Source organism: Coregonus lavaretus (assembly GCF_964263955.1).
Source record: "Coregonus lavaretus genome assembly, chromosome: 9".
NCBI lineage: Eukaryota > Metazoa > Chordata > Actinopteri > Salmoniformes > Salmonidae > Coregonus > Coregonus lavaretus.
The window spans coordinates 4,044,703-4,058,576 of NC_139996.1; the positions used below are offsets into that span (position 1 = coordinate 4,044,703).

Consider the following 13,874-nt stretch of genomic DNA (forward strand, 5'->3'; position numbering starts at 1 on the left):
GAATGGCCGGCAGGGATGTAGCTCAGTTGATAGAGCATGGCGTTTGCAACGCCAGGGTTGTGGGTTCGATTCCCACGGGGGGCCAGTATAAAAAAATATAATATGTAATCACTAACTGTAAGTCGCTCTGGATAAGAGCGTCTGCTAAATGACTAAAATGTAATGTAAATGTATCACACTACTGCTGATATAGGCTGAGCGATGCTGACCAACTCAGTGGTCTTGTGGTTAGTGTGTCCACCCTGAGATTGAAAGTTTGGGAGTTCGATTCCTGGCCGAGTCATACCAAAAGACTGTAAAAAAAATGGGACCCAGTGCGTCTCTCCTTGACACTCAGCATTTATGAGCTAGATCGGGGTTAGAGTAGCGTCCTATCCAGGGTGTGTAGGCCTACTTGAACATCAAGCTGCCTCACACCACAGAAACAGGAGATAGGCTCCTGATCCAGTTAGCCGTTCAAGGCTACTTGCACTGGAAAATACAAGGCACACGGGAAATTACTCCCGTCGATACAAAATACACGAGCTCCACCGAGCTTCACTAACCTCCACAATAAACAAGGAATATAATATCTATTGTATACAGGAAACTCATTCAACAATTCGAGATGAAGTAGCGTGGAAAAAAGAATGGGGGGGGGAAATATACTTCTCCCATGGGCAAAGAAATTCAAAAGGGGTGATGATATTATTAATAGTAATTTCGATCCGAATGTGCAAATTGTCCAAATAGATACGCAAGGTAGATGGATTATTTTAAATATGGTATTGGACCATAAACAGATATGGCTCATTAACCTTTACGGACCAAATAATGATGATCCACAATTCTTTGACAATATATATAATAAATTATCAAGCCTGCAAGCAACTCAAGACAATATTATTATGGTGGGGGATTATAATACTGTTTTAAATAGCTCAATGGACCGAAAAGGAAATCACACCACAAACAATCACCCACATGCTCTTAAGGAAATTGTGAATGTCATGGATACATTAGAACTAGTAGATATATGGAGGCTTAAATATGCTGATCTAGTGAGATATACATGGCGGAGACTGAATCAAGCTAGTCGTCTTGACTTCTTTCTTATCTCATTCTCGTTGGCACCAAAAGTAAAAAAAAAGTGTTGATAGGGGACAGAATGCGGTCGGACCATCATATAATAGGCATATACATTACTCTGACTGAATTTCCACGTGGGCGAGGATATTGGAAATTTTATCAAAGCCTATTAGATGATAATTTATTTATAATTAGAACAAAGAAATTTATAACTGACTTTTTCCAACATAACATAGGTACAGCGAATCCCCTTATTGTATGGGACACCTTTAAATGTTCCTTTAGAGGCCATGCAATTCAGTACTCATCTCGAAAACAAAAGCAATTTAGGTCAAAAGAGTTTATACTAAGAAAGGAAATAGAAAGTCTAACAGAACAGATAGATGGCAATAAAAACTGTAACATAGAGGCTCAGAATAAATTAGAGGAAAAACAAAAAGAAATGGAAAAACTTATTCAAGAAAGATCAAGTGTAATATATTATAAAAATAAAGCAAACTGGATGGAATATGGGGAAAAATGCACAAAATTCTTTTTTAATCTTCAACATAGGAATGCTACCAAAAATAACTTAATGAAACTGGTTACAATTGACGGAGTCACCCATAATTCACCTAATGATATTTTGAAGGAAGAAACAAAGTATTTTAAGCATATGTTTTCTTTTCAGTCGCCTCCATCTCCTCTAACTGAAGCTAATTGTAGAGATTTTTTTTCTATTGATAATGTCAAATTAACAGCCACACAGAAAGACTCATGTGAAGGTGAAATTACAGAGGAGGAACTTCTGGATGCAATTAAAGACTTTAAGTCCGGGAAAACTCCAGGGTTGGATGGCATACCAATCGAGGTATACCAAACCTTTTTTGATATACTAAGAGGACCGTTATTAGCATGTTTTAACCACTCCTATGTAAATGGTAGATTATCTGACACTCAAGAAGAAGGTCTGATCTCATTATTACTGAAACAGGATACAAGTGGAAAATATAAAGATCCAGTCCATTTACAAAATTGGAGGCCCCTTACACTTCAGTGTTGTGATGCAAAAATCCTAGCAAAATGTATAGCGCATAGAATTAAAAAGGTATTGTCGGATATTATTCATTCTAATCAGACAGGTTTTTTACATGGAAGATACATTGGAGATAATATAAGGCAAGTATTGGAAACAATAGAACACTATGGAAAATATGGGAAACCAGGCCTGCTATTCATAGCAGACTTCGAAAAGGCATTTGATAAAGTTCGACTGGAATTTATATATAAATGCCTGGAGCATTTCAATTTTGGAGAATCTCTTATAAAATGGGTCAAAATCATGTATACTAACCCTAGGTGTAAAATAGTAAATAATGGCTATTTCTCAGAAAGTTTTAAACTGTCAAGAGGAGTGAAACAAGGTTGTCCACTATCGGCATATCTATTTATTGTGGCCATCGAGATGTTAGCTATTAAAATCAGATCCAATAATAATATCAGAGGATTAGAAATACAGGGCTTAAAAACAAAGGTGTCATTGTACGCAGATGATTCATGTTTTCTTTTAGATCCACAACTAGAATCCCTCCACAGCCTCATAGAGGATCTAGATACATTTTCTAACCTCTCTGGATTAAAACCAAATTATGACAAATGTACTATATTACGTATTGGATCACTAAAAAATACAATTTTTACATTACCATGTAGTTTACCAATAAAATGGTCTGATGGTGATGTGGATATACTCGGAATACATATCCCAAAGGAAATAAATGATCTCACTTCAATAAATTTTAATAGAAAGTTAGCAAAAATAGATAAGATCTTACTACCATGGAAAGGAAAATACCTGTCAATTTGTGGAAAAATCACCCTGATTAACTCTTTAGTATTATCCCAGTTTACCTATTTGCTTATGGTCTTGCCTACGCCTAGCAAACAGTTTTTTAAATTATATGAGAAAAAAATATTCAATTTTATTTGGAACGGCAAGCCAGACAAAATTAAAAGAGCATATTTATATAATGAATATGAATTCGGAGGACAGAAATTATTAAATATTAAAGCATTAGACCTATCACTAAATTCTTCAGTCATCCAAAAGTTATACTTAAATCCGAACTGGTTCTCAAGCAAATTAGTAAGATTATCTCACCCACTGTTCAAGAAAGGCCTTTTTCCCTTTATTCAGATTACAACCTCTCACTTTCAGTTATTTGAAAAGGAAATAATCTCCCAAATGTCACTATTTCTAAAACAAGCCATAGAAAGTTGGTTGCAATTTCAATTTAATCCTCCAGAAACGACAGAACAAATAATGCAACAAATATTGTGGTTAAATTCAAATATACTAATTGACAAAAAACCTTTATTTTCTGACAGAATGTTTAAAAAAGGTATAATCTTCGTAAATGATATCATCGGTAGGACTGGTGGAGTTATGTCGCACATGCAGCTAACAAAAACATATGGAAATGTCTGCTCTATCCAAAATTACAACCAAATAATTGCAGCCTTACCGCAAAAGTGGAAGAGGAAAGTTGAAGGGGGAGAGAGTAAGGAACTTGTCTGTCAGCCTTGCATTAAAGAACATAATTGGTTAAGGAAAACTGTGATAAATAAAAAAGTATATCAGTTTCACTTAAGGACCAAAGGATTGACAGCCGTCCCATATAGATTGCAAAATAGTTGGGAAGAGATCTTTGACGTACCGATCCCATGGCATAGTGTTTATGAACTGACACGCAAAACGACACCGGATTCAAAAATTAGAATCTTTCAATTTAAATTATTATATAAAATTCTTGCTACCAATAGAATGTTATTTATATGGGGGATACAATCTTCCCAGCTCTGCAGATTTTGCTGTGAAGAGATAGAATCATTAGATCATTTGTTTTGGTTCTGTCCATTTGTAGCTTGTTTTTGGACACAGGTCCAGGAATGGCTAAAGGATTGCAATATTTACCTGGAACTAACCTTGCAGATAGCATTACTGGGTGATCTGAAAAGTCATAGTCAATCAATCAATAATATAATAATACTTTTAGCAAAAATGTTTATTTTTAATTCACAATCTGTAGAAGTAATGAGAATAGAAAGGTTCAGAACTTTTGTAAAACATCACAGTACGGTTGAAATATATATGGCAAATATAAATCCTATATGGATGGTGTTAAGAGATAGATGGGAGGTATTGAATAGAGTTGAAGGATGGGACTAATAACAAATAACAACAAATAATAACAAAGATAGCTAATAATGTAAGCATACTGTGTCCATAATAAGTATATAGGTTGTATGTTGGGAGCTTTTGGGAAAGAGCACAGTTAGAAAGATATGGCATTTCGAAGCAAACCGGATGGACATCATGAAAATGATCGGAGAGGTTGAGAGTAGAAGAGGTTCAGGAGCAAAAAAATAAATAGATATATGTATATATATATATATATATATATATATATATATATATATATATATATATATATATATATATATATACATAGAATTATTGTAAAATTAACTCTGTCCATAAGGTGTAGATAGTAAGTATAGACCGGAAGTAGAGGCCTGGGCGTTGTTGTTCACTAATTTACTCCAAGTAGGGAAAGGATGGTGGGGTTGAAAAGTAATAAAGGGGAATATATATATAAAAAATAAAAATAAACATGGGGGATTGGAAGTGATGCAGACAATTACATTGATAGAAGATACAATCTATCTGCAATATTAAGCTGATCCATCAACAACAACAAAAAAAAAATAAATAATATATATATATATATATTTTAAAAAAAGAATATAAAAAAACAAAAAAAAATAATTCAATCACCCCACACAGACAAGGAAGCAGAGGGAACACTTATACCATGACTAATGAGGGAATAAGGACCAGGTGTGTGTGATTGAAGACGAGACAAATGGAGTGATGATAAATGGATCGGCAGTAGCTAGAAAGCCGGTGACGCCGAACGCCGAAACCTGCCCGAACAAGGAGGGGAGGCAGCCTCGGCGGAAGTCGTGACAGCCTGCAGGGATGTCATCGACGTTCGTGTCATGGTCCTCTGTAGCTCAGCTGGTAGAGCACGGCGCTTGTAACGCCAGGGTAGTGGGTTCGATCCCCGGGACCACCCACACACAAAAAATGTATGCACGCATGACTGTAAGTCGCTTTGGATAAAAGCGTCTGCTAAATGGCATATTATTATTATTATTATGGTGCCTCGTTCCAGCAGGTATTGACTCTTGATTCTAACCCAAAGGAATTGTTTATTTACATCTGTGTCTGTTTCTGCAGGTGACTCATCTCTTTGACAATGGAGGAACTGTGTTCTTTGCTATCTTCATGGCTATATGGGGTAAATACATTATTCGGACATTTTTCTCAGTTTCTCTCTGGTATCCATGTTTGATACCATTCTATTCACTCTATTCCAGACATTATTAAAGAACAGAGTAGCAGCATCACATGATGAGTGTAAAAGTTTGTGTGTGTGCGTGTAATGTGTATGCATGTGTGTTTGAGTTGTGTCGGTGTGTGTTATTTGTGTGGGAGTGTCAATGTAGTGTGTGTGAAGGAGTGTGTATATGCTGTGTATATACAGTGCCTTCGGAAAGTATTCAGACCCCTTGACCTTTTCCACATTTTGTTTCTTTACAGCCTTATTCTAAAATGGATTAAATAAATAAAAATCCTCATCAATCTACACACAATACCCCATACTGACAAAGCAAAAACAGGTTTTTAGACATTTTTGCAAATGCATAAGTAAGTTAAAAAACAGATACCTTATTTACATAAAGGTATTCAGACCCTTTGCTATGAGACTCGAAATTGAGCTCAGGTGCATCCTGTTTCCATTCATCATCCTTGAGATGTTTCTACAACTTCATTGGAGTCCACCTGTGGTAAATGCAATTGATTGGACATGATTTGGAAAGGCACAGACCTGTCTATATAAGGGCCCCACAGTTGACAGTGCACGTCAGAGCAAAAACCAAGCCATGAGGTCGAAGGAACTGTCCGTAGAGCTCCGAGACAGGATTGTGTCGTGTCACAGATCTGGGGAAGGGTACCAAAACATTTCTGCACCGTTGGTGATCAGGCCTACCACCGTTGTGTCGTCAGTGTCTGGGATGATGGTGTTAATGTGTGTCATGACCAGCCTTTCAAAGCCCTTCATAATTACAGATGTGAGTGCTACAGGATGATAATAATTTAGGCAGGTTACCTCGGAGCTCCTGGGAACAGGGACAACGGTGGTCATCTTGAAACATGTTGGGATTACAGGCTGGGACAAGGAGAGATTGCCAGCTGGTCTGCGCATTCTTTGCTCACGTCGGCCACGGAGAGCGAGATCACACAGTCATCCGGAAAAACGGGGGGGCTTTCTCTCAGTTGAATGTTCCAACGGCCCAAGAGATTTGGTTATTTTCAATAATTTGTGGGCAAACACACACACACACACACACACACACACACACACACACACACACACACACACACACACACATTTACCGTTACACAACTGTAACCAGCGGTATATTGAGTCTATTTATTACTGAACGGATCATTTAAGAGCTCCAAAAATAAATAAATAACTTCTTCACCTGAGAAATCAAGACAATAACTAGAGCAAGATACATTGTCACGGTTTACTAAGCCAGAACCCAGAGTTAATTTCTTTGATTTGACTCTTTGGCTTACTAATTTAAGTCTAACAGTAATGAGTAATTAAGCTGAGGAATGAAACACCCAGGAGGGAGAATCTGTGTGCCACACAGCACCACACTGATGTTAGCTAACACCACACCTGGCTGTTGGACCGTGTCCCGGCATCGTTCTCTAACACCTTCCCAAAGCAATCTTTTAATACCTCTCCACTCTGTCCAACGAGACTCCAATGAAGTACGTGGAAAAACGTCCATGTGCGTCCCAAATGCCACCGTTATTCCCTTTTTATAGTGCACTACATTTGATCAGGGCCCAATAGGGCACTGGTCAAAAGTAGTGCCCTTTTATATGGAATAGGGTGCCATTTTTGGACGAAGGCCCAGACTCCATTACAGTGAATGGGACGTTTCACTGTAGGCTACCGCAGCCAAACCCTATACTGTACTGTGAATCGAATGTAAAGTTTATTGCGTACACAGTTTAGTTGGTGTTATAGCAGGTGCAGCAAAATGCTTATGTTGTTAGCTCCTAACAATGCAGTTGTTTACACCACTCCAGCCGACGCTTGGCATTGCACATGGTGACCTTAGGCTTGTGTGCGGCTGCTCGGCCATGGGAACCCATTTCATGAAGCTCCCGACCAAACAGTTATTGTGCTGATGTTGCTTCCAGAGGCAGTTTGGAACTTGGTAGTGAGTGTTGCAACCGAGGACAGGCGATTTTTTTTTTTTTTACGCGCTTCAGCACTCAACAGTCCCGTTCTGTGAGCTTGTGTGGCCGACCACTTCGCGGCTGAGCTGTTGTTGCTCCTAGACGTTTCCACTTCACAATAACAGCACTTACAGTTGACCGGGGCAGCTCTAGCAGGGCAGAAATTTGACGAACTGACTTGTTGGAAAGGTGGCATCTTATGACGGTGCCACGTTGAAAGTCACTGAGCTCTTCAGTAAGGCCATTCTACTGCCAATGTTTGTCTATGGAGATTGCATGGCTGTGTGCTTGATTTTATACACCTGTCAGCAACGGGTGTGGCTGAAATAGCAGAATCCACTAATTTGAAGGGGTGTCCACATACTTTTGTGTGTGTATATATCGTGTATGTACACGAGGAATTTACACAAGATCTACTAAGAATGATATTAACAGCAGTGTATATATTAGAGGAAGTTATGTCACGAATCCAGTGTATAAATAAATATGTGGTGTGTGTATAACTGTATTGTTGGTTAAGGGCTTGTAAGTAAGCATTTCACTGTAAGGTCTACACCTGTTGTTTTTTTATTTGATTTAAACAGTGTAACTAAAATACAAGGTAGAGTAGTAGAAATATTATGATGAGCTATGTCAGGGATACAGTATTTAAATACACATTGTGAAACGGGAAGTGACCAGTGGTTCAATGTCTCTATAGCATGGGACAGCAGCTGTGTGTGTGTGTGTGTGTGTGTGTGTGTGTGTGTGTGTGTGTGTGTGTGTGTGTGTGTAGATGAGGGAAAGAACCCAGGCATCTAAAGCCTGTTTTCCCCATGTACTCTCCCTCTTTAAACAGAAGTGGTTCAAGCTCTATTCAAGTTGAATCTTGCTGCCCATTTAAAAATACATTCGCATCACTTTTTGAAATCACCATATTCTCATGTGTATCCAATGTTTCTGTGTTTAGGGAATGTGCCGTAGAGTTATTCCCCCTTGAGAATTCAAATATCAATGTGGGCCCTCCCAAAATTGTCAAAGATATTGACTTTACCCCCAAGAGACATCAGGCACCCCCAAGAGACATCAGGCACCCCCAAGAGACACCAGGCACCCCCAAGAGACATCAGGCACCCCCAAGAGACATCAGGCACCCCCCTAGAAACGTCAGGCACCCCCAAGAGCTATTATTCCACTCCTTGCCACTCCTTGTCATGCAAAACATGACACGTCACGTTGTACAAGGAGCGGAATATTTGCAGAACAGGTTCAGGATTTCAGGCTCTACTGGGATAGATCACTGAAGTCATTCCATGGAAGGTTGATTGATCCCTGTTCCGTGTTCTGTTGGAATGTTGTCCCTGTAGCCACGGTGTTCCTGGAGTTCTGGAAGAGGAGGAGGGCGGAGCTGACATATGACTGGGACCTCATCGACTGGGAGGAGGAAGAGGTTGGTCCAGTCAGAAATATCTGGTTTATTCATGTGATATCACGTCAGAGACACGTGTGTACATGTATGTAGACTAGTGTTCAGCCGTTTCTCATTCAGCAATATCTGGTTGATGTCATACCATATTCAGCCATTTCAATGTCTCTTATGATACAGTCAAGCATTGACTGGATGGGGGGTATCTATGATTGGGTCAAGTCAGAAATATCAGAGTGATTGATAATGGAGTGTGTGTGTGTGTTTGTCCCAGGAGAATCTGCGGCCCCAGTTCGAAGCGAAGTACTCCAGGGTAGAGAGAGTAAACCCTATCTCTGGCAAGCCGGAGCCCTTCCAGCCCTTCACTGACAAAGTCAGCAGACTCATGATCTCTGTGTCCGGCATCTTCTTCATGGTAAGACCCTGTGGTCCTCTGTAGCTCAGCTGGTAGAGCATGGCGCTTGTAACACCAAGGTAGTGGGTTTGATCCCCGGGACCACCCATACGTAAAAAATGTATGCACACATGACTGTAAGTCGCTTTGGATAAAAGCGTCTGCTAAATGGCTTATTATTATTATATTATTATTATTATATATGACTTATCAGGCTGTACTGTCTGTCTGTCTGTCTGTCTGTCTGTGTCTGGGATCTCCTTCACAGGTAAGACCTTCCATCACACAAATAAAAAGGCTGTGGTGTGGATCTATCCTACACACTGCAGGGTTTGGGATCAATTCCATTTCAATTCAGGCAATTCTAGAAGTACACTGAAATGTTTTAATTGAAAATCTAATTGGAACTGGAATTTCGGTTTACTTTCTAAATTGACTGAATTGAAATGGAACTGACCCCAACCCTGGAACACGGTTTACTACCTACCAGAGTGATTAGCTTCTATCAGCCTGCTACCGCCCCCTGGTGGAGGGGATCCATCACTGCAACAGCCACTCCTTGGAAACAGTTGACTCTGCCCCTCAGTAGTTGTGATATTGTTTTTCATTGTTCATTGTTGCTCATCACTCAACTACAATAAGGAAGTGTCTAGAGTCTGTGACATGTAACAGTGACTCATTGTTTAACAATATGACTCCATAGAGTCTAGACGTTGTAAATGTACGATCCCAGACCCAGCCAGGATGGCATTACCCCAAAACTGACAGCTTCAATACATTATCCTCAGAGGATGATGATTTATCTGACCGGTATAGTTCTTCTTTCTATTTCTGTCTGTCTCTCTCTTTCTCCCCCCCTCCCCGCTTCTTTCTCTCTGTGTGTCCTCCAGATCTCTCTGGTCCTGACGGCGGTGTTTGCGGTGGTGGTGTTCCGACTGATCGTCATGGAGAAGTTTGCATCTCTCGACTGGGTGTTTGTCAAGAAGAACTGGCAGTTTGCCACCTCTGGCACCGGAGTCTGTATCAACTTCATGATCATCATGTCTCTGAATGTGGTGGGTGCAGGCCAAACCAAACCATAGAATAGTGTAATTATATTTGATCCACAATCAGAAGAACAGATGTCATGTCCCTCAATGTGGTGGATGTCTGGCCAAACTATTAAGCCAAGCCACCTCATCCACAGTCGTGCATGACTCCCGAGTGGCGCAGTGGTCTAAAGCACTGCATCGCAGTGCTAGCTGTGCCACTAGAGATCCTGGTTAGAGTCCAGGCTCTGTCGCAGCCGGCCGCGACCGGGAGACCCATGGGCGGCGCACAATTGGTCCAGCGTCGTCCAAGGTATGGGGAGGGTTTGGCCGGCAGCGATGTGGGTTCGTTTCCCATGAGGGGCCAGTATGATTTTTTTTAAATGTATTTTTTATTAAACATGTATGCATTCACTAACTGTAAGTTGCTCTGGATAAGAGCGTCTGCTAAATGACTAAAATTTAAAATAATGTTGCATATTGATCCAAAGCCAAATTGTAACTTTCTGTTCACCATGTCTGTGAATGTGGTGGGTATCTGGGTTATCTCTCTTCAGGTATATGAAAAGGTGGCTTACCTGCTCACCAATTTAGGTGAGCATAACCCTCATTCGATACACATATGCTTCATTAACAGCTTCAGAGGTACATGTCAACTTCTGTCATCTCTCTCGCTCTCTCTCTCTCTCTCTCCCCCTCCCTCCCTCTATCTCTTCCTCTGTCTCTCTCTCTCTCCCTCTCTCTCTCTAGAACACCCACGGACTGAGTCAGAATGGGAGAACAGTTTTGCTCTCAAGATGTTTCTCTTCCAGTTTGTTAACTTGAACAGCTCTACGTTCTACGTCGCGTTCTTCCTTGGAAGGTAACTATTAGAAGGTCACCTTCTAAACAAGTGGTCCTCTGTAGCTCGCCCGGTAGAGCACGGCGCTTGTAACGCCAAGGTAGTGGGGTTCGATCCCCGGGGACCACCCATACACAAAATAAAAATGTATTCACGCATGACTGTAAGTCGCTTTGGATAAAAGCGTCTGCTAAATGACATATTATTATTATTTGTAACAGACGGTTTTATGGAAGCCGCCCTCAATACATTTAACAGCAGAAGTCCTACAAGCTCCCCCCCCCCTTTTTTTCCCATTGCAGGTTATCTTTTCTATAAGAATAAACCCGTTTTTAGAATTACATGATTCCTCAAGATTCCCCCGAAATAAGTTGATTCACCAAATAAGTTTTCTGTGTGAGTAAGGTTCTGTGCAAGTTTCAATCCCCCCCCCCCCCCCCCCCCCCCCCAACTGTCCTGAGAATTAAACCGGAGCTAATATCTTCACTCTGACCTATGTTTAGGAGCTAATATCTTCACTCTGACCTATGTTTAGGAGCTAATATCTTCACTCTGACCTATGTTTAGGAGCTAATATCTTCACTCTGACCTATGTTTAGGAGCTAATATCTTCACTCTGACCTATGTTTAGGAGCTAATATCTTCACTCTGACCTATGTTTAGGTTCGCCGGCAGACCAGGGAAATATAACAAACTGTTCAATAGGTGGAGGCTGGAGGAGGTGAGTGGAGTCAGGAAGCAACAATAAAACTACGTCTGCATCCCAAATGGCACCCTGTTCCCTATACAGGGCTCTGGTCAAAAGTAGTGCACTACATAGGGAATAGGGTGCCATTCTCTGGTCTAAAGTAGTGCACTATATAGGGAATAGGGTGCCATTCTCTGGTCTAAAGTAGTGCACTATATAGGGAATAGGGTGCCATTCTCTGGTCTAAAGTAGTGCACTATATAGGGAATAGGGTGCCATTCTCTGGTCTAAAGTAGTGCACTATATAGGGAATAGGGTGCCATTCTCTGGTCTAAAGTAGTGCACTATATAGGGAATAGGGTGCCATTCTCTGGTCTAAAGTAGTGCACTATATAGGGAATAGGGTGCCATTCTCTGGTCTAAAGTAGTGCACTACATAGGGAATAGGGTGCCATTCTCTGGTCTAAAGTAGTGCACTATATAGGGAATAGGGTGCCATTCTCTGGTCTAAAGTAGTGCACTATATAGGGAATAGGGTGCCATTCTCTGGTCTAAAGTAGTGCACTACATAGGGAATAGGGTGCCATTCTCTGGTCTAAAGTAGTGCACTATATAGGGAATAGGGTGCCATTCTCTGGTCTAAAGTAGTGCACTATATAGGGAATAGGGTGCCATTCTCTGGTCTAAAGTAGTGCACTATATAGGGAATAGGGTGCCATTCTCTGGTCTAAAGTAGTGCACTATATAGGGAATAGGGTGCCATTCTCTGGTCTAAAGTAGTGCACTATATAGGGAATAGGGTGCCATTCTCTGGTCTAAAGTAGTGCACTATATAGGGAATAGGGGGCCATTCTCTGGTCTAAAGTAGTGCACTATATAGGGAATAGGGTGCCATTCTCTGGTCTAAAGTAGTGCACTATATAGGGAATAGGGTGCCATTCTCTGGTCTAAAGTAGTGCACTATATAGGGAATAGGGTGCCATTCTCTGGGCTAAAGTAGTGCACTATATAGGGAATAGGGTGCCATTCTCTGGTCTAAAGTAGTGCACTACATAGGGAATAGGGTGCAATTTTGGGACGCTACCCCGGTTATTACACTGTTAGAGATGGTTATTAACAATAAAACAATAATAAAGCAATAAAGCAATAAAAAAAGGTTATTATTTAAACACTGTTAAGGCTGCTTATTGCCTTTCCATTTGAGGGGAGATTTTACGGAGCGCAATAGTGATTCACCATCTTATTCGTTTTAATTATTACTTTTGCATAACATGTAATAATTCCTTTGCCCGTAAAATTTCACCATTCATCTCTTTCGTAACTAATCCGTTGTGGTTTGTAACGGTGCTAAAAACAAAACACTCAAAATGAGCTTGAAATGAGTAGCAGTCATCGCCCATGAATTTGAGTTTGTCATTTAAAAAGTGATTTAATGAAGCTCTCTCTGATTTAGCATGGGGTTAAATATGAATATAATAATTTGGGATTGTTTTACTTAGTTTGATTTTATTCAGTGCCACCACAGTGGCAGGAAGTATGGTTTCACTCAGTGATTTGTAATTAATAGTTTTTTTTGTTATTGTTTCTTTCTTTCAGTGCCACCCCAGTGGCTGTCTGATCGATCTGTGCCTTCAAATGGGAGTCATCATGGTACTAAAACAGATCTGGAACAACTTCATGGAGTTGGGTTATCCGTAAGTACCATGGAATTTCTCTCTTTCTCTCTCTCTCTCTCTCTCTCTCTCTCTCTCTCTCTCTCTCTCTCTCTCTCTCTCTCTCTCTCTCTCTCTCTCTCTCTCTCTCTCTCTCTCTCTCTCTCTCTCTCTCTCTCTCTGTCTCTCTCTCTCTCTCTCCTCTCTCTCTATCTCTCTCTCTCTCTCTCTCTCTATCTCTCTATCTCTCTCTCTCTCTCTCATGAAAAGGGTCCCTGAACATGACAGATACAGCGCCTTCAGAAAGTATTCACTCCCCTTGACTTTTTCCAAATTTTGTTGTGTTACAGCCTGAATTTAAAATAGATTAAATTGACATTTTTTTTGTCACTGGCCTACACACACAATACCCCATAATGTCAAAGTGG

The 13,874-nt window shown here is 40.5% G+C and overlaps 1 protein-coding gene across 1 annotated transcript in view; it reads left to right on the top strand.

The window, feature by feature from the left end:
• Positions 1-13,874, top strand: part of ano3 (anoctamin 3) — a gene marked incomplete at both ends in the record, with an annotated part of 87,576 nt that overhangs the window by 51,356 nt on the left and 22,346 nt on the right. The window contains 8 exons of the mRNA XM_084168525.1: positions 5,351-5,411; positions 8,785-8,867; positions 9,118-9,258; positions 10,128-10,292; positions 10,823-10,859; positions 11,016-11,127; positions 11,770-11,827; positions 13,391-13,488. Coding sequence (XP_084024651.1) covers positions 5,351-5,411; positions 8,785-8,867; positions 9,118-9,258; positions 10,128-10,292; positions 10,823-10,859; positions 11,016-11,127; positions 11,770-11,827; positions 13,391-13,488 — 755 coding nt within the window. The remainder of the gene's footprint in view (positions 1-5,350; positions 5,412-8,784; positions 8,868-9,117; positions 9,259-10,127; positions 10,293-10,822; positions 10,860-11,015; positions 11,128-11,769; positions 11,828-13,390; positions 13,489-13,874) is intronic.